The 24,475-nt window shown below is 47.5% G+C and overlaps 2 protein-coding genes, 1 long non-coding RNA gene and 1 pseudogene across 5 annotated transcripts; 2 read left to right on the top strand and 2 right to left on the bottom strand.

The window, feature by feature from the left end:
* Window positions 1-5,019: 5,019 nt before the first annotated feature.
* LOC119233794 (tripartite motif-containing protein 75-like) lies at window positions 5,020-7,930 on the bottom strand. The gene is made up of 2 exons (XM_037496427.1): window positions 7,793-7,930; window positions 5,020-6,616 (listed from the first exon to the last, which is right to left on the bottom strand). Exon 2 carries the CDS (start codon window positions 6,473-6,475, stop codon window positions 5,072-5,074), a length of 1,404 nt encoding a protein of 467 aa, XP_037352324.1. The 5' UTR covers window positions 6,476-6,616; window positions 7,793-7,930; the 3' UTR covers window positions 5,020-5,071.
* LOC119233795 (spliceosome-associated protein CWC15 homolog) lies at window positions 7,687-8,377 on the top strand (annotated as a pseudogene).
* Window positions 8,378-10,897: 2,520 nt separating this feature from the next.
* On the bottom strand, window positions 10,898-16,231 carry LOC119233464 (uncharacterized). Of its 3 annotated transcripts, none has more exons than XR_008549975.1 (4): window positions 16,191-16,231; window positions 13,016-15,518; window positions 12,834-12,924; window positions 10,899-11,567 (listed from the first exon to the last, which is right to left on the bottom strand). It is a non-coding gene; the product is annotated as an uncharacterized LOC119233464 (long non-coding RNA). The 3 variants fall into 3 exon arrangements; XR_005122402.2 differs by lacking the exon at window positions 16,191-16,231 and having other exon boundaries at window positions 10,903-11,567; window positions 13,016-14,554; window positions 15,316-15,598; XR_005122401.2 differs by lacking the exon at window positions 16,191-16,231 and having other exon boundaries at window positions 10,898-11,567; window positions 13,016-15,598.
* A 3,730-nt stretch (window positions 16,232-19,961) lies between these two features.
* LOC119234742 (tripartite motif-containing protein 75-like) lies at window positions 19,962-21,332 on the top strand. The gene has a single exon (XM_037497752.1). The coding sequence runs from the start codon at window positions 19,962-19,964 to the stop codon at window positions 21,330-21,332; it is 1,371 nt and encodes a 456-aa protein (XP_037353649.1).
* Window positions 21,333-24,475: the final 3,143 nt, after the last annotated feature.

The raw sequence follows: 24,475 nt of genomic DNA, 5'->3' as shown, positions 1-24,475 counted from the left end.
ACCAGAAGTTCCCTCTTCACCTGGGAGCGCCATGGGTCAGCAGTCAGCACACAGCAGAGCATTCCACAGTCAGCTCTAAACAAGGAGCTGGGACCAGCCTTGCACAGGACACCTTTCTGCATAATGCAGCTGACTGACTGGCTATGAAGGTTTTAAAGAGTATCTTGAAATGGTATCCAAATTTGGCATCATCTAAGTTTTAAACTTGCTCCGTGATATCTTATGGAGGAGATTATGAAAGATTTGATTTGCCAGACAAGGCTGCAACAGATAGTTAGGGATTATGACTAATAAGGAGAATCTGTTAGTGAAGATCTAGCAAGAACTGCATTAGTTACTGTGCCCTGTAGCTTTGGTTCAATGGCAGGACTCTTATGCTGTTAACCAGAAAATAAACAGAGGTGTGTTAGTTGGAAATGTTTGTCTCTCTGAATGAATCCTACCTGGTTGTTAAAGTCTTGGGGGAAATTGGTTAGGGAACAAGGCATTAGATCCACAAACAACTTATTACAAAAGGAAAGGGGCCTTCAGTTTGGAGACATTTCATGTCACCCCTCAAACCAAAAGATAAAAGGGTATGTGTGCCCCCTACTGGCATAGAGTGGGAAGAACACATTGCCTGTGTAATTTTGTGGCCAAAGATACTTCATTAGAGTTTATCAAGCGGAACTCATCTAGAAAGTGGGTTTGTCATTCTGACAACTGACCTGACATTCTTGTAAAGTTCAAAGTCATAAGGATAAAACAGGGGGCTGAGCAGGAACACTGTTTAGATGGAACACATATGGGCATCAGGGATATTTTCTTAGTCTTGATGTTGCTGATGATTACATGGGTTACACACAGGTCAATGAAAATTGAAATTTGGCAGTTTATTGTTTGTCAATTATCCTTTAGAAAAGTTTTGAAGAAAAAGTAATGGGAATTCCTCCAGTTTAAAAAACACTGAAGCCATGTGACAATGGATAAACTTTTATTAAAATATAAATTTTGAAAATATATTGAAAGATAGCTTTAGATCAATTTGGAGAAATTGGTATTATGAATTAATATAATCACTTTGGGTTTTGGGAGTGACACAAAAGATTAAAATTTCTTCAGTTTGTTAAATTCAAATTTCAATTTGTTAAGGCAGATTAATTTGCCTCTATAGTAATTTTGTGTTGTTAAAAGCTGATGATGCTGAATTCTCTTAAATAAAATGTTAAACTCAACATGTTCTTTTGTTGTAAAAGAGCTGATGTGTAAAATGCATCATAAAAAATTCATTGCTGCCTTCCCTACTTTGACCACTTCCAGTCAGTAAATGAATGATTGCAATAAATTATTTGCCCTTCACTCATTTTGCATTATTATTATTCCTGAGTTTGGACAGTCCTACACTCCACAACAACTTTCTATCCCAATTTTCCAGCTTTTCCTTTGAGATTTTGATATAATTTTAGTAAGGGAGATAGAAATCTGTATTTAAAGTAAAAAATGATTAGGTTCATTTTTCATCTTTTTTTTTTTTTTTCATTTTTCATCTTTAAGAATCATGTGGCAGGGCCTCCCTGGTGGCACAGGCGGTTGAGCGCCGCACTGTGAAGCTGTCCACAACCTCTGCAGCACGGGTTTGATCTCGGCCACCGGGCGAGAATCCCACATCACGCTGCAGACCTATCCTGTCTCACCCGCTACTCCCCTCAGCAGCGTATTTCATCAGTCTGCCTGTTCTGTTCCCCGCTCTGTCTCTGGTGAGTCCTTTCACCCTCCTGCACATCTGGCCCATACCCCAGTTCTTGTATAAATAAATAAATCTTAAAAAAAAATCATATGGCTACTTGAATACCAATTTTGAGATAATGTGCATGCTATTCATGATCTTATTTTGTCACTATTTATACATTAAATGGAAAGCATTTCCAAAATGCAGTTTTGAGAAAAAGGGTTTTAATAGAATTTTCAATGTGTGAGGTAAATATTTGCAGAAGTCAAACACTAGGTGGCACCCAGTCCTCTTTGCATTGGAAATAATTGCTGATTCTGAACCTAATGTGCAAAGAAAAACTCCCCACAAGAATATTGTTTAGATCATATGCATGTATTTAGAATATATTTACAAAAGAAAGTATGTGAAAAAGTGTTACATTTTCAGAAATCAAATCATGTGAGCTACAATTTTGAGTGCCTTAGAAACATTTAATTTATGTATAAATGAAATGATATTTCCAAACAACTAGTATAAATTAAGCCTTTATTAAGCACAAATTATATGCAGTGGGAGAAATGGGAAGGGGAGTTAAAGATGACCTGGGGTGGAAGTGAATGGCTATGATCCCTGAAGACAGGGAAGGAAAAACACACATGTCCATGGTGAGGAAGGCCCTGGAGACGACCAAGGTGCCCAGTGCTAGTCACCAGCTGGCGTCACCAGCTGGCATCTGCAGCTCCAGGTTGCTCTGTGGCTTTCAGAGCAGGGGATGTAAGAACTTGCACCCTGAAGATGGTGAGAATGAAGGCCAGAAAGAGTGAGGCGAAGGATGAGTTACAGTCTCCCTCTTAGATGCATTGACCTTCAGTGTGTCTCCCTGGGACTCCTTGCAGCCCTCAGGCCAGCGGCTGCCCACAGCCACTGCAATGGATTCACAACCATGCTCTCAAGGCTTTTGCTTAGACCTCCATTAACTTTGCAGTTAGTCTTCCATTAATTTGTCTCAAAGGTTTTCCTTGGCTGACACTGGAAATTCCCACCATGGGGATTTTCAGAGGATGGCAGGACACCAGCTTCCTCTTGAGCAGCAGGAGGCTGCTGCACAGCAGGAGGGCTGATGCCCTTGGCCCTGCGCAGCACCCTCCGGTATTTCAGGTACTTCCTCTTGTCCCTGGCTTCATGCCAGGGCAACTAGAGTAAGATGATAAAATAATAAGCCACGTTCATTTCCTGCACTCTCAAGCCACACTTGGCCCATCCACAAGCTACCCTGCTCCATGGGCATATTGTCAGCCTCCCCTGGACTTTTAGGTGAGAGGGGCCTCATCAGCCTCCAAATCTGGACAAACTCGGAAAGTGGATTATTCCCATGGTGATAGCAACAGATTACTTAGGATATTTTATAATACCTCTTCCATTCTTGGGTTTTCTCATCCCAGGAAGCCCAGTGTTATTTGTCTTTTGCATTCCAGCAACTATTAGACAGTCCATTTTTGCCCTTCTTTCCTATAATTACTTATAAAGTAGGGAAGTAATTATTATTTGTAATTATTTGTCATGAGGAAGGCATGGGAATAGAATAATTTCTTTGAACTTCTAAAATAAAAATATTTCTAAATGTGTAAATACATCACTTGTTTGTTTTTATATAATTTTTAGCTACAGATGTTTATACAGACTTTTCTCAATGTAGAAATATCACTATAATCTCTGTCCTTTGGTTTTACATTGAGAAGCTGAAAGTGAAGCTTTACAAGTGAAGGCTGAAAGCAACAGATGCAATGGATCAATGTAGGTGGATATGGGAAAAAAACCAAAGACACATTACACTTCTCACCTCTAGTGAGAGCCGATGAAAATCTGTTGCAAAGTGCAAACAGCATTTAGAGCATGTGCACATCATACAACTAAACACTACAATAAAAATGTCTCTGTCTCTCTGTTTATTTGTACGTGATAGAGTATTTCTGGGAGTTTAGAGAAGACAGTAAAGAATGGCCGTGCTGGAGGGCGGTGAGGAGACCTGGTAACCGGGTGTGGGAGCAACTGGCTTTATAGTGTCTTCCACAAGAGATTTTTTTGTAATTCTATTTCTAGGTTTCTCTAAATTTCTCAAAGTTTATCTGTGTCTGAGTTTATTTCTCAGAATATCATTCCAGTTTTTAAAAAATCTTCACAACCGCCATTGTCTCTGCCATATCTCTAAAGCCACCAGAACCAAGGACCAGCCTCCGTGTGCCTCTCTCACCTATCTGTTCCTGCCCCAATGCATATCCAATCACCCCCTGTATTTCCTAGCTGGCCCCTCCCATTCAGAGATTAGGAAATGAATAACTATAAGAAAGTGAAAATCAAAATCAACAAAAAACTATGAACCAGAGACACTTTTAGGGGGGCGGGAGGGGAGGGATTGGGGTCAGAATGGGGGGGCTGCAATTGTATGGGGAATATAAAAATAAAATTTATTATTTAAAAAAAATAAATAAAGGGCTTAACTTAATAAAGTCTAGTTAATAAAAAAAAAAAAAAAGAGATTAGGATTTGTAGGCCAAGGTGGGGGCAGGAAATGGTGGCCCCCAGAGGCAACTGCTCTGGCAAGTCCTCCCAGTTTCTTGGAGCTGCTCTCTGAAAGAGATAATCTCATTTTTTTCAAATAGTACCCTTGAGTTTGAATTTATTATTGTTTTGATTCTTCCTTTCATAATAAATCAAATCAAAACAAGTTATGAACCTTAGAGCTAAAAAAAAATCCATGTTAAACAAAGTATAGAAGAAACACAATGCAACATTGCAATCAAGGAGAGGAAGGTGGCAGTCACTTACCCTACACAGAAATCTCTCCAGGGAGAGAGGAACAATCCACACTGCACTGTTCCAAATCAAACAGAAAATTTTATTGATCCCCAACATTTGAAAACCAAGAAAATCTGGTATTTAAGCAAAATAGCATCAAAGATGGGTCCTTCTCTATGTCAATTATGTCAGGATATAAATATAACTTCAGAACTCAGATGAAATCACCTCACTTCATTTTTCCTTTTGCGATAGACATGAGCCTCTGTTCCAGGTGAGTCATGTAGGATATACCAGGAAATCCCAAGTCTGTTGTGGAGGGAAGAATCTGCTGGACCATCCCTGGAGGATGACCCTGTCTTTATTACTATGGCCATAAACCAACCGTCCTATTGCTCTGCATGAAGAAACCAGTCCTACCTTCCACATAAAAACATTTGAAGAAACGCTGGACAGGCCAGTGTCTGCCCCTCAGCCCCGCCCCCCCCCCCCCCCCCCCCGCCCTCACTCAGGAGGACTGAAGGGACCCACTGAAAATTATCTCCTGGAACTGTCTCTTCTCATTCTCCTGCAACTTTTAAGGTGTTAGGGCTCATCATCTCTTCCTGCGCAGACTGTGAGGGGCTGAGAATCCCAACCCACACAGAAGTAAGGCTTGAGTACTTGAGAAAATGTCTCCCTGAAGGAGTGGATGTGGGACCTGTCGTGCACGCTGTAAAAGGAAATCTGGCCCAGCTCATAGTCCAGGTAAATGCCGACCCCTCTGGGCTTCTCCTTCAGAGCCAGAGGCACAGACGCGCGGCCCACTGCCACATAGGCCCCAGCGCACAGCCCAAGGGTCCAGCGCGCGTCCTGACCTGCCAGGGGCCTCTGCCTCTTCCTGGACGGGGAGTCTGGACACAGCCCCACGGCCCACTCAGGCTTGTCTCCCACCTGCACCTCCCAGTAATGGCGGCCTCCCCGGAAGCCTTGAGTACCCAGCACCGCCGTCTCAGCCACGAACCTCTGCGGATTCCGGGCCACTTTCTGCCTTTTCCTCACAAATGTCACAGACTTGTGATCCTTGGACACGAGCAGGTTGGGGTGTGCTGTCTGGGGATCCAGAGTCACTTCCTCCCTGAATCTCTGGATAATCTTCTGCAGAGCAGAATACAGGGGAGGGAGACTGAAGCCTTCCCACCTTAACTGGAAGGAGCTCACAGCTGGGGCCTCCAGGCTTTGACACCTGACCTGGAGGCTCTTGATATCCCTCAGCAATTTCACCTCTGACATCACACTCCTCTCTGCCACCTCCTTGAGTAGCCCTTTCAGGGTGGAAATGTGCTCTGTTAAAGTCCTTATGCGGGCACTGATTTTCTGCTGAATGTCCCTTTCTTCTTCAGCCAGCTTGGACATGGCTGCCTCCTGCTCACGTTCTACAAACTGGTTCAGGTGCTCAAATTCTGAGGCTAGTTTCCACCAGCGGTGTCCTGCCTGCTCTCTCAGCTCCACTAGTTTTCTGTCTTGAATAGTAACTAGTTTCTGCACATCTGCCACCTGCTTCTTCAGGACCTCCCTATAATTAGTGAGCCTTTGCCTATGGTGGGAGGCGGCCTCCTCCATGGGCCTCACCAGGTGACCCTGGTGGTCAGAGGTGCACAGGCCACACACCACCTCCAGGTCATCCTCACAGAAGAGGCCCAGCACCTGGTTGTGCCGCTCACACAGGACCTTCTCTTGCTGCCTGCTCTGGCTGCTGCTGCTGTGCACCAGCTTGACCAAATCAATCATCCTGGCCAACTGGGGGTTGGCACTGAAGTGCCTCTCTTGTTGTGGGTAGCGGCAGACAGGGCAGGGGAACCTGTCCAGGAGATCCTTCCAGGACTGCTGGATGCATGAGCGACAGAAGTTGTGGCCGCATGGGATGGTGACGGGGTCTGTCAGGAAGTCCAGACAGATGGGACAGTAGACCTCTGCCTGCAGTGCTGCCAGGGTTGCTGGGATCTCCATTGGGCCGCGTGTGAAGGCCTGGGCTGGGCTGAGGAGGTTTCCTCAGGAGTTTGGGCTGGGCAGGCAGCTGAGAGGATGTGGAGCCAAGCTCAGCAATTCTCTAGTCACAAGTCAGCCAGGCTCTAAAGGGCCTCTTTGGTCCTGAGGATGAGAAAATAAGGTTAATTTTCTTGTGACTCTGCTTACCACCACATTTAGAGGGGATCACTGATTACCATTTTCCACCAAAAATCCCAACTATCTTCACATCAAATCCACAAGTACTGAATAGTACTAGAAAGTGTGTATGGATTTGGGGACAAAAGCGCCTTAATTTGGGTTAGATTCCCCTTCTGTCAGCTATGGATAAGGTTATAAAATTACTTACCCTCAAATCAATGGAACTGGAAACCAAAATAAAAGGGAAGTGTATAAAAATAACCTAGATGGAGACTGAATATCCTTTGAGGTGTGATCTCAATGCTATCAGAGCATGCACTGAGGAAGCCAAGGTGATTACCTGCTCTGGCCTCCTGCCCAACCTAGTCCCAGCTCCCTGCTTACCTGGATCCCAGGACTTCAGCGGCTGTGGGAGGGCTAGGTGGGCCTCTGAGATCAATTCCTTGAATGGGCTATGAAGCCAGGCTGGAAGCAGTATGTGAAGTCTCTGATGGGGCCAGGGTATTTATAGACCACTGAGGGGGCATGGGGAGCTCTAGGGACCACACCCAGGAGCCTTGGTGGCTCCTCCCCCAAGGAGGGAGGGTGGGGAAGCCTGGACCTCAGTGAGATCAGAGGTCCTAGTTGAGGTGTAGAGAATCTCCTGGGACTAAATGGGGGCCACAAGGGTCGGGTGGTAATTTAATATGCAGCTTCTCATTTGCATATTCGTAATCCTCCCTAATCTTCTTAAAGCCACTTAATCCCATTTTGCTTACCAGGAAATTGAACCTAAAAGGTTTTGTGAGGTGACTGCCTCACAAGAACCTATAAATCGACTCTATCAGTTTCACCTTCCTTCCCAGCCTGCAGGTTCCAGCACTGCCTGGACCACTTTTAAATGATTTTCCCTCAAACACTTTTTAAAAATCTTTGAATTTGTAATCAATCACCTGCTACCTTAAAATCTACCTGTTTCCATTTTCGGGACCCGGACAGCCAGGGTGTCTGCGAGAGCGCGCGAGGCTGCAGCCTAGGACCTCGGTCATCCGGAGCCAAGGGCGCCCCAAAAGATGACCACCGGGGCAAGGCCAACCTTTGAACCCGCGAGAGGTGGAAGAGAGAAAAGAGAAGGGGATTTGAGCTAACTCTCAAAGCATTATTCAAGCAGAGACCTACCTTCCCATACAAAGATAAAATACAGACAAACTGCTCAGGATGCCCCTGAAGAGGTTCGGAACTGCGACTTGCGGAGGGAGTTGGCGGAGAGGGAGCGAGAAAAATAGAGGTCGTCCATCTCGGGAAAGGACGACCTCCTCTTCAGTGTCAAAGAAGTCAAAGAAGCCTCGCTTAGACCAGCTTCCCGCTGCGAGCCTCGGTACAGATGATCCTCTGATAGCGGAGGGAGATGAAGATGTTACAGAGGAGAGTGATGATGATACAGCAGCTCTTCTTGCAGAACTAGAAAAAAATTTAAAAAGAAAGAGCCCAAGGGCAGGCCAGGGAGGAACAAGAACAAAAAGCTTAAGAAGAAACGATTCGATTCGTCTGGAAAACTTCCGCGTGGGAAACCCTCTCCTGAATCTGGCTGGCCCAGCCCAGCCTCAGGCCAACTTCAAGGTCAGCAGAAGGTGGGGTGACGATGTTGTTTTCAAGAACTGCGCCAAAGGTGTCCATGGTCAGAAGAAAGACAGAAGATTTGTGAACGATGTGCTGCGATCTGAATTTCACAAGAAGTTCATGGAAAAGTATATTTAATAGTATAGTTTTACGTGCTTAATTAAAGACTATAAAATTTAACACTTCATTTGGATTTTGTTTTTTTCTTTGTTCTGTCTGAACTGTGGCTAGGTCTTCCTCACTGTAAGTTCCCATAAGATCCTACTCGAGGAGGACTTGGGATCTGGTTTCACCCAGTTTCCATCCTGTGAATGTTTCCAGTCGCGTTTTCCTTTTACTGGGAAAGGTGATCTACTTGTAATATTTTTAATAATCTAAGTGAAAAACACAACAACAAAACCCTAGCTATTTCCACTCTCAATATCCGTGTAATGGTAACTCCATTTACCAAAGTGCAAATGTAGAATCCCTAGAAGCACCTATGATTTCTTTCCTTCTTTAATGACAACCAGTCAATCCAACAGCAAGTTCTGTGGGCATTAGTTTGAAACTATATCAGTGCTTTCTTATACGCATTTCCCAGCTCCCTCTGTTACAGGGCAGGGAGGGGGCACCCCAGACCCCACAAACCTGCCTGCTCTAAATAGGTTCTGCCATCCGCCGCATCAACACAAAACATTTGAGACTTTAATGGGAAAGAACTTTAATATAATTAGGAAACAATACAGGAAAGACAAAGAATAGAGTTTCTAAATCAAGCACCCAAAGTTACCCGTCCCCTCGTGGGTAAAAGTCCACCCAAGCAGGATTGGCCCAGAGCAAGGCCCCAAAGCCTGCCACAAGTCTAAAGCATCTTCCAGTGGGGACCCACAGAAAAGGGTCAGAAACAACCAGACAAGTCTGGAAGGAAAAGATCAAAATCAAGACAAAGACTGCCATTGTCACCTCCCCACGGGTCTCTGACCCACATCTGTGTCACCCAGTCCACGACCAAAAGGCAAGTGTAGTTTCACGTGTCTCTCGGCTCCATGTGCCTCCTCCAGGTCTCCTTCTGGCTCGCTATATGCTGCTTTCTTCCTTCCTCAGTCTCCTCTTCAGCCTCTTCTCTCTGCTCAGCTCCACCCTCCTTTTGGGTGGGCAGGAAATCTGGAACCTCCCCCTTTCCTGGGGACCACCCTGTTACACCTCTACTCTGTCCCTCTTCCTCACTTTCCCCTTTAAGGACACAGTAGGAGTGGGAAAAGTCCCATTTCATATGAATCCTGGTGTTAAGTATGAACAAAACAAGCCCAAGATGGAGGCCTTGCGGTCAGGAGCCCATCAAGAGTTAATCCATAATCTCACTGCAATTTCACCTTCTCCCAGAAGTAGAGTCATAAGCCAATCAATCGAATTTCCTGGTAAGCACCAGTGAGGTCATCTTCATAAGACTTCATGCGTTTTCTTTTGGGAAGCTGGCTTTACCTGAAATAATCTTTTATTTTGCTAAATAACATGTCCACCTCCTTTTTGGAATATCCTCACTGTGTAACCCTTTGCAGGATCTGAGTGGGACGCTTCCCCGACTTATGCATTTCATGAATCATTTAATAAAATTAGAACTTTAACACTGTGACTCCTGTTTTGTAGCACTTTGTTGGGTGTGACAGAATTCTAAACAAACTTCCATGGTAAAATGGGGATAAGGAAAAACAGAGTCAGGATGCTAGAGAAACATGTGGAGTTTTCCATCTTTTTTACCATTTTCCATGGTCGTGCATAAGTTCCTCTCAATTGGAGTTCAACTCTGCTTTAAGCTTTTCATCTAATTGGCTTTTCTGTCTGAGCTTTGTGGGTAGCTCGCTACCCTGGCCTTTGTCTGAACATCCATGCTGGAGGTCCCTTTCCCTTTTTCCAGATGTTGTGTGGGAACTGTGGGTGAAAACTGCACCCCATAGTTTAGACTCCTCCAGATTCCTGTGGAAACTTGGTGGCAGTTGCAGTCCGTGGTTTGCAGACCCCCTTCTTTGAAGTCAGCTGGTTCCGGACTGCCCCCATTCCCTCACTGGGTACTGCTAGCCCCTCAGTTTTGTTCTTTGGACACTGCTGGAGTATGTGTGTAACAGAGGAACCTCCATTGAAAGAGGAGGCTCCATGTCCCCTGCCCCACCCCATGAAGAGTGGAGGTACAGGGCGAGGGGAAGCTTGAAACACAGAAGAGACACAGGGAGTAGAAAGACACAGGAGAGAACACTTGGAGACAGACACATGGAAAATAAGGGCATGCTAGCTTCTGGGCTTTGGATTTGCACCTAGGACTTGGGGGACATGGAGTCATGTGGAAGACAGACACTTGGGAGAGATTTATGTGGTAAAAGACCCTCGAGGAAGCTGACAATGGGTGCGGTTTTGATTTGTACTTTGATTCTGCTTCTATTATCCAGTTTCTATAGTTCCCTGCAAAAAGGTGCTTTAGACTTGTGGCAATCTTTCAGGCCTCAGTTACCCAGCTTTGGGCCAACCCAGTTTGGCTGGGCATTTCCTGACAAGAGGATGGGCAAATTCAGGTGTCTCAAAGGAGAATTTTCTTATTTTTCCTTTCTCAACAGAACATAACCTAGTACTTTAGTTTATATCAAAACATCTGTCCCTTAGACCACCTCCCCCACCCTCAGACCCCTCCATCCCATTTAAGATTGGTCTGTATTTTAGCCATTTAGTTTTTTTTTTTTAAAGATTTATGCATACAAGAGCTGGGGTACAGGCCAGAGATGCGGGGGGTGAGAGGATTCACCAGAGACAGAGTGGGAAACAGAACAGGAGGATCTACTAATAGTGCTGAGGGAGCAGCAGGCGAAACAGGAGAGGTCTGCTGTGCCATGTGGGTTGCTCCCTGGCCGGCCGGGGATTGAACTCGTGCTGCAGAGGCTTCAGATTCCTTCATAGTGCGGTGCTTAACCCCTTGCGCCATCAGGGAGGACCCCATTTAGGTATTTCTTAAGCACAAAAAAAGGAGAGTAAAGAAGGAAAACTAAATAGGAAGACAAGAATGAGGCCATGCTTCGGCTTGAACTAGGGCCGGGAGGTCTAGAGGACAGAAGTGTTTACAGGGATGTGCTTCCCCTTCTGGTGAGGAACTGGCAACCATCCAAACCCAGAATTAGTGAGATTTCTTTTTCAAATGGTTTATTTTCCCAGGGCTGCCAGGGGGCGGGGGCATTAGGACTTTAGAAACTGGAGCTGTCCTCTCTTGGCAAGGCTCTGGTGGGGTCAAAGACTTGAGCAATCAGAGGTGATTTGTTTGCCCGCTTCCCAGCTGAATGTGGCTAATTGTCCTGGTCCAGTCCTCTTCTGTCTAAATAACAGAGCACAGCATCATCATCTCAATCCACTGGGGTGATACATCCTTAAGAGATTTTTAGTCCTGAGGAATTAGAGCTAAATCTAGTGGTAGGGCTTGGGGAGACCCTGCTACTACCAGCATTAACACCACTTCCAACAACACCCTGTGCTTGCATCACGCTGTTTTGGGTGATCTGGAAGGAAGATGTTTGTTAGGACAGAATATCCAGCTCTTGGCATTCTATGGAGATGAAATCAATGATTTTGAGGACCCCAAAGAGAATCACTGATTTTACAAAAGTTTAACAAAAAGTCAACACTTCCTCCTTGAATCATTAGATGCTATGGTTTCTGAACATGGGGGCAGAGGGGAGAATGGTCTTCTCATGGGCTCCTCAAAATGCTGCTTCTCGGGCTACAGCCAGGTCTACATTTATGCCTCATTTGGGACCTAAGCCATCATTCCCAGAGGCTTTCTCTGGAGCTGCTACTCACCATGTGGGTGAGTTATTTTCCAACTTTGTTTTTTTTTAAAGATTTATTTATTTACACAAGAACTGGGATACAGTCAGAGGCGCGGGAGGGTAAGAGGATTCACCAGAGACAGAGTGGGGAGCAGAATAGGCAGATGGACCGAAGACACTGCTGAGGGGAGCAGCGGGCGAGACAGGAGGGGTCTGCCGCACCATGTGGGTCCCTCGCTGGCATGGAACTGGTGCTGCAGAGGCTGCGGACAGCTTCACAGCGTGGCGCTCAACCTGCTGCGCCACCGGGGAGGTCCTATTTTCCAACTTTGTACTCAGTTTTTAAGATGGGCAAGTCAGGCAAGACGTTGTAACTGATTGAAATAGCTCCCAGGTTTAAAAGCTAATCATATACTCCTCCGTGGTCCCCGTGTAGCTGTCCCGGTGGGACAGCCGTGTCTTTGAGCAGGGGACAGTGTCACACTCCAAGGAAAGAGCCAGAGGTTCGGGCCATGGCTCTGTGACCCCCTGGCCCAAGTCACATCTGCGAGCGGCTGAGCTTCTGCATCTGGGCCCGTCACTATCAGCTGGGCGGTGCACCTAACGCACCGGGCTGTTGGGAGGGACTAGATATGACAAAGGATGTTGACTATTTTTTGTCCACAGAGCCCACCACTGTGCAGCATTAAATTCATTTTTGTTGAACTTCATCTGTTTTAAGAACAAAGCTAAATAAAAACGCTGGGTTCCTAGGCATTTACCTACAAAAAGTCACCTCTTTTCCTCCTCTCCATTTCTCCAGGCTGCTCTCTTACCATAAATCCTCCTCCTCTGGACCCCAGAAAACTGTTTGCTCCCTGGGAACGGCAGCTCCATCAGCGCTCTCAGAGGGACTGCTCCAAGCCACTGTGGGAATGAGAAAAAAGGCCCCATGAGCACTGTGCTGAGGGAGCTCAGCCGCACACTTCCCTGGGCACCAGGCAGTCCCCCAGCTCACCAGGTATCTTGGACACGATGTTCTGAAGGCCATGGAGGTGGGGGCTCCCTCTTGACTAGATTCCCTTAGAGGGGAGCAGAGGCAGTTCGGCTCCCCTGCGACCTGGTCTCAGCCTGAGCTGCCAGCACTGTGCCAAGCCACGCTGTCACCTTGTCCTGTACACCATGGTCACGGGGCTGCCACTCATGGGAGAGGACTGCTGGAAGGCTCCAAAGCAAGTATTCTCATAGTCCTTATAGTGGTGGATTCTGTTACTGCCGTTTGTGTTTTTACAGGGTGGTATACAACAAAAAGTTCTTAAGTCAAAGTCCAGGAACGTCCTAGCTGTCCCACAGCCTTGGCTGTGACCAGAGGGAGAGGCTGGAGGCAGGCAGGTTTGTAAGCGTAGAGGATTTTCATCATGGTTGCTGGTCTCCTCTGGGGCTATTGCATCGCTGCATGTGGCACGGGTGGAGGAGGTGGATGGGGTCCTGGTGGTGCTAGAGGCAGGGCTGGAGGTGGTGGTCCTTGGCTCCAGGATGGCTGGGAGACTCGCAGACTGTGTTTCTACTGCTGGCCTTGGGCCCTGAGCCTGGGCCACAACAAAATGCCAGGAGGACAGGCTCGCACATAGGGGTTGCTGTCTGCCCAGACCTTCAGCTGAAGGGCGGGCTGGGGAAGGATTGTGGCTATCGGGGAGCAGTGGGGGCAGGGTGGGGAGAGCCTCCCCAAGATGGCACAGCCCTCCACCTTATGCTTCTGGGCTCTCAAGGTAAGATACGATGCCATAACATCGTCAAACCATCTCGCTGCCACTGATTTGTGGATTTGGTTCCTTTACACCCCATGACTCTCATGTCCTTGTCCCCTGGGATAGCTGTGACGGGATGACTCAGAAAAGACACGAGTTCTTTCATGTTTACTGAGGTATCGTATGTCTTCTGTTTTCCCTGTCTCTGGGGTTAAAGGTCATCATTTTTTCAACAGATTTTCACATTCGGGTGACGAGAGGGGATGTGGAACTGTCCACTGAGTGCACACTGCCGCAACTTACAGAAATCCTCTCCTACAAAAGGCAGGGTCCCAGTGACGCCCACCAGCTGCAAGTGTCTGCTGTGGGGCCGTCCTAACATTGCCGTCGGGAGGGTTCGGGGGCAGCTTATCCGGGCTACCACCATAGGTGTTCAGTTTTGGGTCAGTAAATACTATACTATACTCAAGCCACAGTCTGCTGGTTTTATGTTCTGCTATCAACAAGGAGGTTCTCTGGTTTCAAGTCCCGCTGTGCTATACCTTTCTGATGGCAGTACCTCAAGGCTGACATGATTTATTCAAACTTGCCTCGGGTCTTATTTTCTACCAGGCAGTGGTCCTGGAGATAATCATGCAAGTCTGCCCCTTTCTTATGCTCCACAGCGAGCATGGGCACTTCCCTTGTCAGTCACCACGAGCGGTGGCTCCAGGCCTTCATACTGTGGGCTGCGCAGGAGCTCAGCGTCTTCTTGATAATCTTCATGGCCACCTCTGCGCTGGAATTCACCGTGGCAAAGGCTCCCTCACCTGAGAATCATGTAAATTGCTGATCTGAGTCTCTTCAGCAACAGAGGTGACCATAGGAGTTGGGGCCCTCCTAACTACACTAATACTAACAAAGCTAACTACGCTTAGTATCTATGCTAACAGAAAGTACAATGCTAACTAAATGCTAATTAACAATCATTATCTAAATATGCTAACCACACTAACAGTACTAACAATGCTAACACTAAGTATCAGAGGAAAAAAAAAAAGAATTTATAGAACAGACAGGGTCTATCTCCCCCTAAAACCTGTGCTGGTTACTCGCTTCTCTCACTCTTGGTCCCTTCCCTATGTAGACTCAGGGCTTGGTTAGTGCAGAGGCATCCCCCCTGGGTGGCCATCCAAGAGCGAACTTCCTGGTGAGAGCTGATGGCTCTGGACTGCCCCTCCTTAGGGTTTATTGCAGCATGCATGCCAGGTCTCTCTGCTCTGGCTGCTTTTGATCAATGGCTGGGACCTTGGGCAGGTTTTCCCCTAATGAATATTCAGGAAACAAAGTATTCTGACAAATATTAGAGTGAGGCCAATTTACCTTTACCTTAGACAGACCACACCCTCAACAAAGGCCAAACAGGCAAGGATAATGTCAATCAATTCATTTTTGTTTTCTGTCAGTTCTAGTTCTTTTTTTTTTTTTAAGATTTATTTATGCATACGAGAACTGGGGTACAGGCCAGAGATTGGGGGGGGTTTAGAGAATTCACCAGAGACAGAGCGGGGAACAGAACAGGCAGACTGACCGAAATACACTGCTGAGGGGAGCAGCGGACGAGTCAGGAGAGGTCTGCCGCGCCATGTGGGCTGCTCCCTGGCCGGGGATCGAACTCATGCTTCAGTGGCTGCGGATAGCTTCATCAGTTCTAGTTCTAATGAACTAAAATATGGCTTAATAACAAAGCTAGTTGAGAAGTTTTGTTGCAGCAGCGATGAGGCTTGGAGCACTCTAAAGAGATGGGGAAACCATCAAGAAAATGTCCTTAATTTTGACCTAGGACGCAAAAATATTTTATTCATTGGCAACGGCTGAATTCCTTTCACCTGACCCCCCCCCCCCCCCCCCCCCCCCCCCCCCCGGTGCCTGAGCCATGGCCACCCCTGGAGGAGACCATTACGCAGCGCGAAGGCGGAACCAGGCACTTTCTCGGGCCAGGGGCGGGGGCGGCGGGGCTGGGGGTGAGCGCGCAGAGGCGCCCTCAGCACCGGGCGCTCGGGGACAGCGACCCGCGCCCGCCCCGCCCGGAGCCGCCCGCGCCCGCTGGCCGTCGCGGAGCGGGCCGCGGGGTGACGGGCAGGCGGGGCGCGGGGGAGGCCGGGGCCCGCCAGCGCCTCCAGGACGCCGCGCCCCGCGCGCCCGGCCCCCTCCCGACTCGCGCCCCCGCCCGGAGCCCGCCGGGCGCCCGCCGCCCTCGCCCCGCCGGCCCCGCGCCCGCCGCGCCCCGACCCCTTACCTCCCGTTCCGGGGGCTGCCGTTGAGGAACAGGGTCACCCGCCGCATCGCGCCGCCCGCGCCGGGTCCTGGGGGAGCCGCCACCCTCCCGCCCGGCTCCCCTCCCACCCGCGTCCTCTCCGGCCCGTCCCCTCCCGCCGCCCACTCGGACTCGCCGCCCTTCGCCACCTTCCTGCCCTGGCGGACACCGACACGCACGACGCGCGCACACCCCGTCCCGCACCGCCCGGCCGGTCCCTTCCCACCCCGCCCCTGGGCGCCGCAGCCCGTCTGGGCCCTTCCCCCATCGCGCCAGACGGACTCTAAGCTCCGCCAATCCACCGGCAGCGCCCGGCAGCGCTCAGCCAATCATCACGCGGCCTGGGGCGGACTCCCACTAGCCCCGCCCAGGGGAGGGAGGGAAGAGAAGCGGCCGCGTAGTGGACAGGAAGGGTTATCCGTCAATCAGAGCCGAACCTGGAGCCTAACGGCGGCCAGAGCAGTTACTGCGCAGGCGCAAACGCAACACCTGGTAGACCTCATCTGCATACGGAGGCGGGGTTTGAGGAAGGAGGAGCTTGAGCATACCTGTGCCCAGGTGTGGAGAGCTTTCCATTCAGTCTTTGGGGAGAATGCTGACCTGATCAGAAAGAGAGAAACTCTTAGTCCAAGACCAGCCATGACCCACCTCTGTGGGCAGAAAATGGGAACCTTAAAATGTGCTCTTGTGTTTATCCCAGTATTTGTTCTTGTTTTTATTCCAACAAATGCCTTCCATGTGCCAGGCACTGTTGAAGGAATGTGGAATAAATCAACGGAACAAAGCACCCCTGTCCAGCTGATCCTGTAGGAGCCACTTTTCCCATAATTCTCTAGATTTCTGCACCACGTGCTTATCATGTTCCCTCTCAGACTGGTACTTTGATGGAATTCAGGCCCTGGTTTCTTGTATTGATCCAATTTAAAAGGAAGTCTTCAGTCTTCAGTGGTACATGGAGAAAATATGCAAACGGATGAACTAAATAAAACAAAAATAAACTTTTAGACTGTAAGGGCAAATAAGCCCCACTGTCAGAGGCATAAGAGTTGGTAAATCGTTATTCAAGAACATCGCACACATGTAAGATAATTCCTTTAAGTAAAATAAGTCTTAAATCATTCTTTTGGGAGAATTAGAAATAATTATTAGTATGGAATTTTGGTGATTCACTAAAAAAAGACTCACAAAGAATAACTGAACACAATGGAATGAAGGAAAGAACTTTTTTAAAAAATGATTTATTTATTTATGCATACAAGAACTGGAGTACAGGCCACAGGTATGGGGGGTGAGAGGATTCACCAGTGACAGAGTGGGGAGCAGAACAGGCAGATCTACTGAAATATACTGCTAAGGGGAGTAGCAGGGGAGGCCTGCTGTGCCATGTGGGTCACCTCCCTGGCCGGGGATTAAACTCATGCTGCAGTGGCTGAGGGAAGCTTCATAGTTCTGTGTCTTAACCCCTTGCACCACCAGGGAGGCCCCGGGAAGAACTTCTTAATTGGGAAAGACTTCTGTGGATAAGGAGCGAAAGACCTGCTGAAATGAATGGAGAGAGAGAGCATGAGTGAGTGGGCCAAACCTTGAATCCTGATGCAATATATCTGTATTGGATATGAGAATTAACCAGGGACAGTAGCCCCTGATAACTTCAGCTCTAGCTGATGTGTGCAGTCACGGCCTGGTCTTTCCAGTGCATGCTTTCTAAGTACTAATCTCATTTTAGCTATTTTTGAAATTTGGGTAAGCTGAGGGTCTCAAGTCATTGAGAGATCCTGGTTACTTTCTGCTTAACTATTGGCTTAATTTCTCTCTTTACTGTCCTATTTTACTAGAAGCAGCAAGGAGGTTACTAGGCTATAGCTTCAATATGTTGCTTGGAAATCTGAGTCAAAGACCCAAGCTCATTATTTACCAGTTCTGCTTCCACACAGCTGTAGGGCACACACACTCCAAGTATGCTTTTTCCCACTAGATAACAACAATCTCCTTTCTTCCACTTTCAAATAACTTGTTTCTCTGTGGTACCTGAACCCTCACCATAACAAACTTAAATTTTTGTGTTCTCACCAATAATCTCCTGAGGAGATTCTCCTCAGGCTAAACTTATATGTTACAGGCTCCCTGGTGGGCTGGCTAATCCCACCACCCATAATATGGCTTACAATGCAGAAATATTCAGTAGGGAAGAACTGAATTCCAAAGAAGTTGACTTAGACAATTATTCCACACTGGTTAAAACTCTTAGAATAGTGATAGGAAGAATTCATCTTTGTCTCCTACTCATACTTCAATACAAAGCTATCTGACACTCAAACTTAATGCTCAAATGAAACTATTTTCTCCAACTTCAAAGTGCTCTGGCAACTATGTCCCTTCACTGCTCTTCTGTGTTTTTTCACTTAGTTTTGCTTACAGACTTTGTTCTTGTCAATGGGATTAGCCCATCAATCAGGATTCTATGCCAGTTCCTGTTTGCCAGGATTCACATGAATAGGGCTTTTCCTATAGTTCAGTGGTTTTACAGGGAGACTGAGGTGGAGAGAACAAAGCAGGGACTGGAAAGCAATGTGATAGTTTCAGCTAATACCCACCAGGTGAGCTGTTTGATTGTTTGATTGGATTAAGGAAGGAGAGAATTCAAAGAAGCTTCTATGGATTTTTGCACTTGCACTTAGGTAAATGGAGACTCCACTCAGAGTTGTGGGAAGTAGGCTATAAATAGTTTTTGAGGCAATATGTGAGGTTGGTTGCGAATCAAGACACAAGTTTTGCACAGTTAGCTTGAAAATAATTTCAACTGCCTACCTTCTAGTGCCCTAGTGACTGAAGAATGAAGGACAGTGGAACTGAGGGGCCCCATGTAACAATCCCCAGGTAAAAAATAACATGAACTCCCTCTCATAGTCTTTCAGATTTCCATGTCAGTAAAGATGTAGTGTTTGAGAAGATTAAGGGAGGATTAAAAGGTGCAAATGAGATTATGTAAATTAACAAAGTGTCCCACCTCTTAGTTTATAGTCCCAGGAAATCCCCCTACAACAGCAGTTCAAGACCACCTCCCTTTCTGGGGGAGGAGTCACCAGTCTTTCCTGCTTGGGGTTGTCATAGCCCCTCCTAGGGTCTATAAATACCCTGCTCACATCAGAAACCGCTCAGACTGCTAGCAGACTACCTCAGATCTCCCTTACAGGAGATCTACCTCAGAGACAAACCAGGCAAAGTAGCCAAGAGCCACCAAGAACCACCAGCCTCAGGTAAGTAGGGAGGTGTAGCAATGTGGGCATGGGTGAGGTAGACAGATAGAGGCTTACTGGCTTCCTGACCTTTCTACTCCCTTTAGGGCAGAAATCATGCACTTCCAAAGGAAATCTGATTTCTATTGCTTTTCAAAAAACACATGCCATTTCTTATGGCGCCTAGTCTCTCAATGAGCATTGTCCTAAATCACATAAATTTTGTTCACTTGATACACCCATTTCCCACCCTAGCCCTTGGAAGTATGTGTGTCTGCTTCAGGAAAACGGATTAGGTAGGATTTGTCATTGTATATTTTCCTTGTTGTTTTGTGTTGAAATCTGGGCTATTCTTCCACTGAGTTTGGCTACCCTGACACCCATTTCCATTATTTTTTTAAAGTTGTGGCATTTTCTAACAAGAGGACCCACTAGTCAAAAATAATGTGAGTGAAGGTGACTGAGCCAGGGGATCAGTGATTGTCTGGGCCCTGTCTCCTCCTGGAAGCTGATTTAGAGAGAGGGGAAGGAGGACAAACACGCTCGTGGGATTACAGCTTCCTGGAACCCTGGGAAGACCTGAGGAGAGTAGGTGCCGAGGAGACATCTGCTTCTCACCTCTCCCAGGGGCTGGAGGACCACGACTTGGTGGAAGGCGTTTGCCCAGAAAGCGCCTCTTACACAATGGCCTTTGCCGCCTGCCTGGCTGAGCTCCAAGCAGAGGCCAGCTGCCCCCTCTGCCTGGACTACCTGAGACACCCAGTGACCCTGGACTGCGGCCACAACTTCTGTGGCTCCTGCATCCGGCAGCGCTGGGAAGACCTCCAGGACATCTTGCCCTGTCCCGTGTGCCTCCAGCACTGCCCCGCCGGGAGCCTCAAGAGGAACACACAGTTATGTCGCATGGTGGACATTGTCAAGCAGCTTCCCGCCGAGAGAGGCCCAAAGCAGGAGGAAGGGGCCCTGTGTGAGAAGCACTGTCAGGTGCTGAGCCTGTTCTGTGAGGAGGACCTGCAGCTGCTGTGTCCCCAGTGCGGGGTGTGCTCTGACCACCGCGACCACCCGCTGACGCCCCTTGGGCCAGCTGCAGCCAGGCACAGGCGGCAGCTCAAAAGCTACATGGAGCTTCTGAAGCATCAGGTTGAAGTGGCTGAAACAGAGTGTGAAATGCAAATTTGCAGATCCATTGAACTGAAATGGAAGATGGAAAGCTGCAGGGAAGAATCACGCCCTGAATTTGAGGAACTTGGAACTTTCCTGAGAAAGGAGCAAGGGGCGATTCAAGCCCGGATGCTCATAGAGGAGAAGATCATAGGCGGAAAAATCGTGGAAAACAAGAGCCGGCTGTTAAGCCACCTGTCCACGCTGAAGAATCTGCTCATTGAAATCCCAGAGAAGTGTCTGCAGGGAGACCTGGAGTTACTGACTAGCGTCAAGAGGCTCCAGAGCAGGTGTGAGCTCCTGCAGTCTCCAGCAGTGATTTCCTATGAACTCCAGCGAGAGAGCTGCCCGCTCCCTCCGCATTACTTGGGCCTGCAAAACATCATGAGCGCCTTCCAGGAAGACTTGACCCTAGATCCGGCAAAGGCCCACCCAGGCCTTATTGTGTCCCAGGACAGAAAAAGTGTGACAGTGAGAACACTGCCGCCAGGCGGCCTCGGGGGCACCCGGGGTGCTCCTTCTCACCCAGGGGTCCAGAGTGCGGAGGGCTTTGATGCTGGCAGGCACTTCTGGCAGGTGGAAGCCAGAGGCACAAGGGCCTGGTGCCTAGGTGTGTGCAAAGAATCCTTCTGCACCAAGGCTCCGCGGTCACCGTGCCCGGGCCCTGTGTGCTGGCAGTTTCAGCCCTCGCTGTGGGCGCGGGGTCCGTGGGACCCAGAGCAAGTTGTGCGGATTGGGGTTTTTTTGGATTATGAGTTGGGGGAGCTTTCTTTTTTTGACCTGAATCGCAGGTGCTATTTGTATACATTCACTGACCTATTCACCGAAAAACTGATGCCCTATTTCTCCTTTGGGCCTTCCTCAAAACCCCTGACACTCAGCTTATTGTCTTAGAGGCGTGATCAACTACCGAGGTGACTATGTACGTGGGTATATTTTCTCCCCTTGTTATTGAAAGGGATACTCATAACATATATTTGTTTGCATATATGATTATTGAAATCCTTTAGGACTTGCCCTTTTATCTTCTCCTTAATTCCACCAGGAAAAGAAGTCCAAGCAATCCTTCCTTTAAGAAGGAAGGAAATGAAAACAAGCAAATGCCTGGTAGTTACAGAACCCTCACCCAACACTGTGTGCAGGCAGCAGAAACGCATTCCCTTGCGTCTTCTCCCTTAGCTCTCAGGCATTTTGGGACCTTCCCTGATAACCTTCCAACTCTCCCTGTAAAACCTCATTCTGTGCTTAATAAATTTTTTCATACCCTTTTGTCATAATATTCTGCTGAGTGTGATGTCATGAATTTTGTTATCATTATACTAAGCGATTATAAATTTATTTTGTTTTTTATTTTTTTGTGCTTCACATTCTAAGTTTTCTATTAAATCAAATTATTTTATTGTTTTTTATTGAGGTAACATTGGTTTACAAAACTGTATATGATTTAGGGGAAGAGATTCACACTTCATTGAGGTTTGCCACCACACCCAGGACCAAGCACCCACAGTCCTGTACCACAGACCACTGGGCACCTCCTCATTTTCTCCCATCGCTACACTCCCCCTTATAGCCTCCATTCTGCAGTTAAATTTCTAGGGTTTGTTTTGGTTTATTTTATTCAGCTCCTTTATTTTGTTTCTCTATAATATGCAGTATTTGCCTTTCTCCTTGTGACTTACATCATTTAGCATAATCCCCTCCAGATCTATCCAAAGGTGGACAGGAAAAAGAAAACCTCAAGGCACATTAAATTTAAATATAATACAGGGGGCTTCCCTTCTGGCACAAGGGGTTAAGTCGCAGCACTACAAAGCTATCCACAGACATTGTAGCATGAGTTTGAGTCCCGGCTGGCCAGGGAGCAACCCACATGGTGCAGCAGACCTCTCTTGTCTCCCCCTCTGTTTCTCTCAGCAGTGTATTTCAGTAGATCTGCCTGTTCTGCTCCCCACTCTGTCTCTGGTGGATCCTCTCATGGCCCTGCAACTCTGGCCTACGCCCCAGCTCTTGTGTACATAAATAAATAAAATAAATCTTAAAAAGTAAATATAATACAGAACATGCTCAAATTACACACACACAATAATACAAAAGTCTGCCTTGTGTATGTGTATATAATAGTCTTCTGGATGGATGCCCAAGTCAGTTAAGAATGGCCGTGTGGAAAAGGAGGAAGGAGACCGATGGTGTCCAAGCACTTTGCTTGTCAGTAACACATCTAAAGAATGTCCACTAGACTATTGCTTCAATCCCTATGGGCACCCATTATGTTTCTCTCTACCTGGTGGAAATGTCCATGTGCAAGACACCCTTAAGCCTCATGTCTCTTTCTGTTCTCTGGACCATTCTTCATGGAGGGTCTCCAGAAGGAATCTTTATGTCCCAGGCTTCAACCTCAGTACCTTCCCTTTAGCTGATAAAGACTGTTGCATAAATAACTCTATGAGATGCCTTCTACTAAGATTGATGAGATCAGCAAGATCTCAGTTAAAAATGTGCACCTGCCATTTTCTGTGAGTCATTTTACCAGGAGCAATGGGCAGTTCTCAGTTGCTTCTGACCCAGAGGTTTTGCTTTTATGCTCCTAGAGAGGCCTGATCTTCTCCCGCTTCCACTCTGCCCCCTGAACATCAGCGCAGTATGAAGGAGGGGAACAGTCTGGGGTGCTCTTCTCCCAGGAACTGGGGGGTGAAGAGCCAAGGATATCAACAACAGATGGCACCAAAGGAGGAAACCTGGTAATGAGCTCATGTGCTGGCCAAAGAGAGGAAACCTTGTGAGTCCAGCATGTGAGGAGGTGCTCCTGAGACTGGGAGCAAATTCAGGATCTTGAGAGTTCAGAAAACTCAAACTCAACCAGATAAGATTTCAAATATGGACACCAAGGTGCTGATAAAATTTGGAAATTGTCTCAGAACTGTGGTAGAGGAAAGTGACAGATGGCTTTTTCTGAGTGGGGAAGACACACCACAGTGAATCTTTTGGCCAAGAAGATATAAGCAACATGGGAACTATTTTTATTAATTGTCTGGTCAAAATACCAGTTTTCTGCACTGTGTGATAGAATTATTGCATCTTGTTTTGCTCCACAGTGCAGATGAAGGAAAGGATCAGCCCCCAAAGCTATTGCAGTGGTCATTTTTTTCTTACCAAAAATAGGATAAATGAAGTTGGTCAGGATTTTACACCATTGACCTCTGTGGTATCACCTATGGCCCTGACCTTGTTAATGGAGAGGGTGAGTGGGTGTGGGCACTTGTGCCTGACTATGGACACCTAAGCATGGGTGTGTGCGCATGTGCACGTGTGCACCCCTGTGCCTGGAGGGCACAGCTACTTGACTATGGTCAGTGGTCATTTTTCTGTCCTGAACATGTTTGATCCATCAGAAGCATTTGATGTAATTGATAACATAGGCCTGAAACATTTTCACTTTCAAATCACCAATCCAGGGTTTGTCTTTTCTTTCTGATCATTTCTTTGAATCTGAGTCTCTTTTACTAAAGACCCCAAACCTCCATTACCTTTAGCCATAAGTAGAGTTGCCAGACTAATACAGGATAATCATTTATTTTTGAACTATTGCATGGAACATACTTAGCTTAAAAAGCATTTGTTCTTTTACCTTCAGCTTGGGTCCCCTCCCTAAACTCTGACCCAGAGTTCCAGCCTCTACCTGACAGCTCCCCTCACATGTCGAGTGAGCACCAGTGACTTAATAGGCTCAGCACAGAGCCCCTGCTGATGTAACCTGTGCAGGCCGCCTCCTGCTGCCTCTCCTCTGCTTCTGCCAGTGCTTTCTCCAGCTTACCAGTTCCTCGGGCTAAAGAAATGGATGTGTCCTTGATGCTTTTTTTGTGTGTGTGTGGGACCCTCGCCGGCCACAGGGGAACGAACTAGTGCTGCACAGGCTGTGGGCAGCCTCGCAGCCTAGTGCTCAACCGCTGCGCCACCAGGGGAGGCCCCTTGATGCTTGTTTTATTCTCATGTCCTGTGCAGGATCAACACACGCTGTAGGTGTTACTGTCACGGTGGAT

Source organism: Talpa occidentalis, unplaced genomic scaffold (genome assembly GCF_014898055.3).
Source record: "Talpa occidentalis isolate TD23 unplaced genomic scaffold, MPIMG_talOcc4v2.1 talOcc4.8, whole genome shotgun sequence".
Lineage (NCBI taxonomy): Eukaryota > Metazoa > Chordata > Mammalia > Eulipotyphla > Talpidae > Talpa > Talpa occidentalis.
This window is presented reverse-complemented; position numbering and strand designations above follow the sequence as displayed.

Coding starts and splice junctions, on each gene's coding strand:
- LOC119233794 (XM_037496427.1), bottom strand. CDS start 6,475: ATGGAGATCCCAGCAACCCTGGCAGCACTGCAGGCAGAGGTCTACTGT.
- LOC119234742 (XM_037497752.1), top strand. CDS start 19,962: ATGGCCTTTGCCGCCTGCCTGGCTGAGCTCCAAGCAGAGGCCAGCTGC.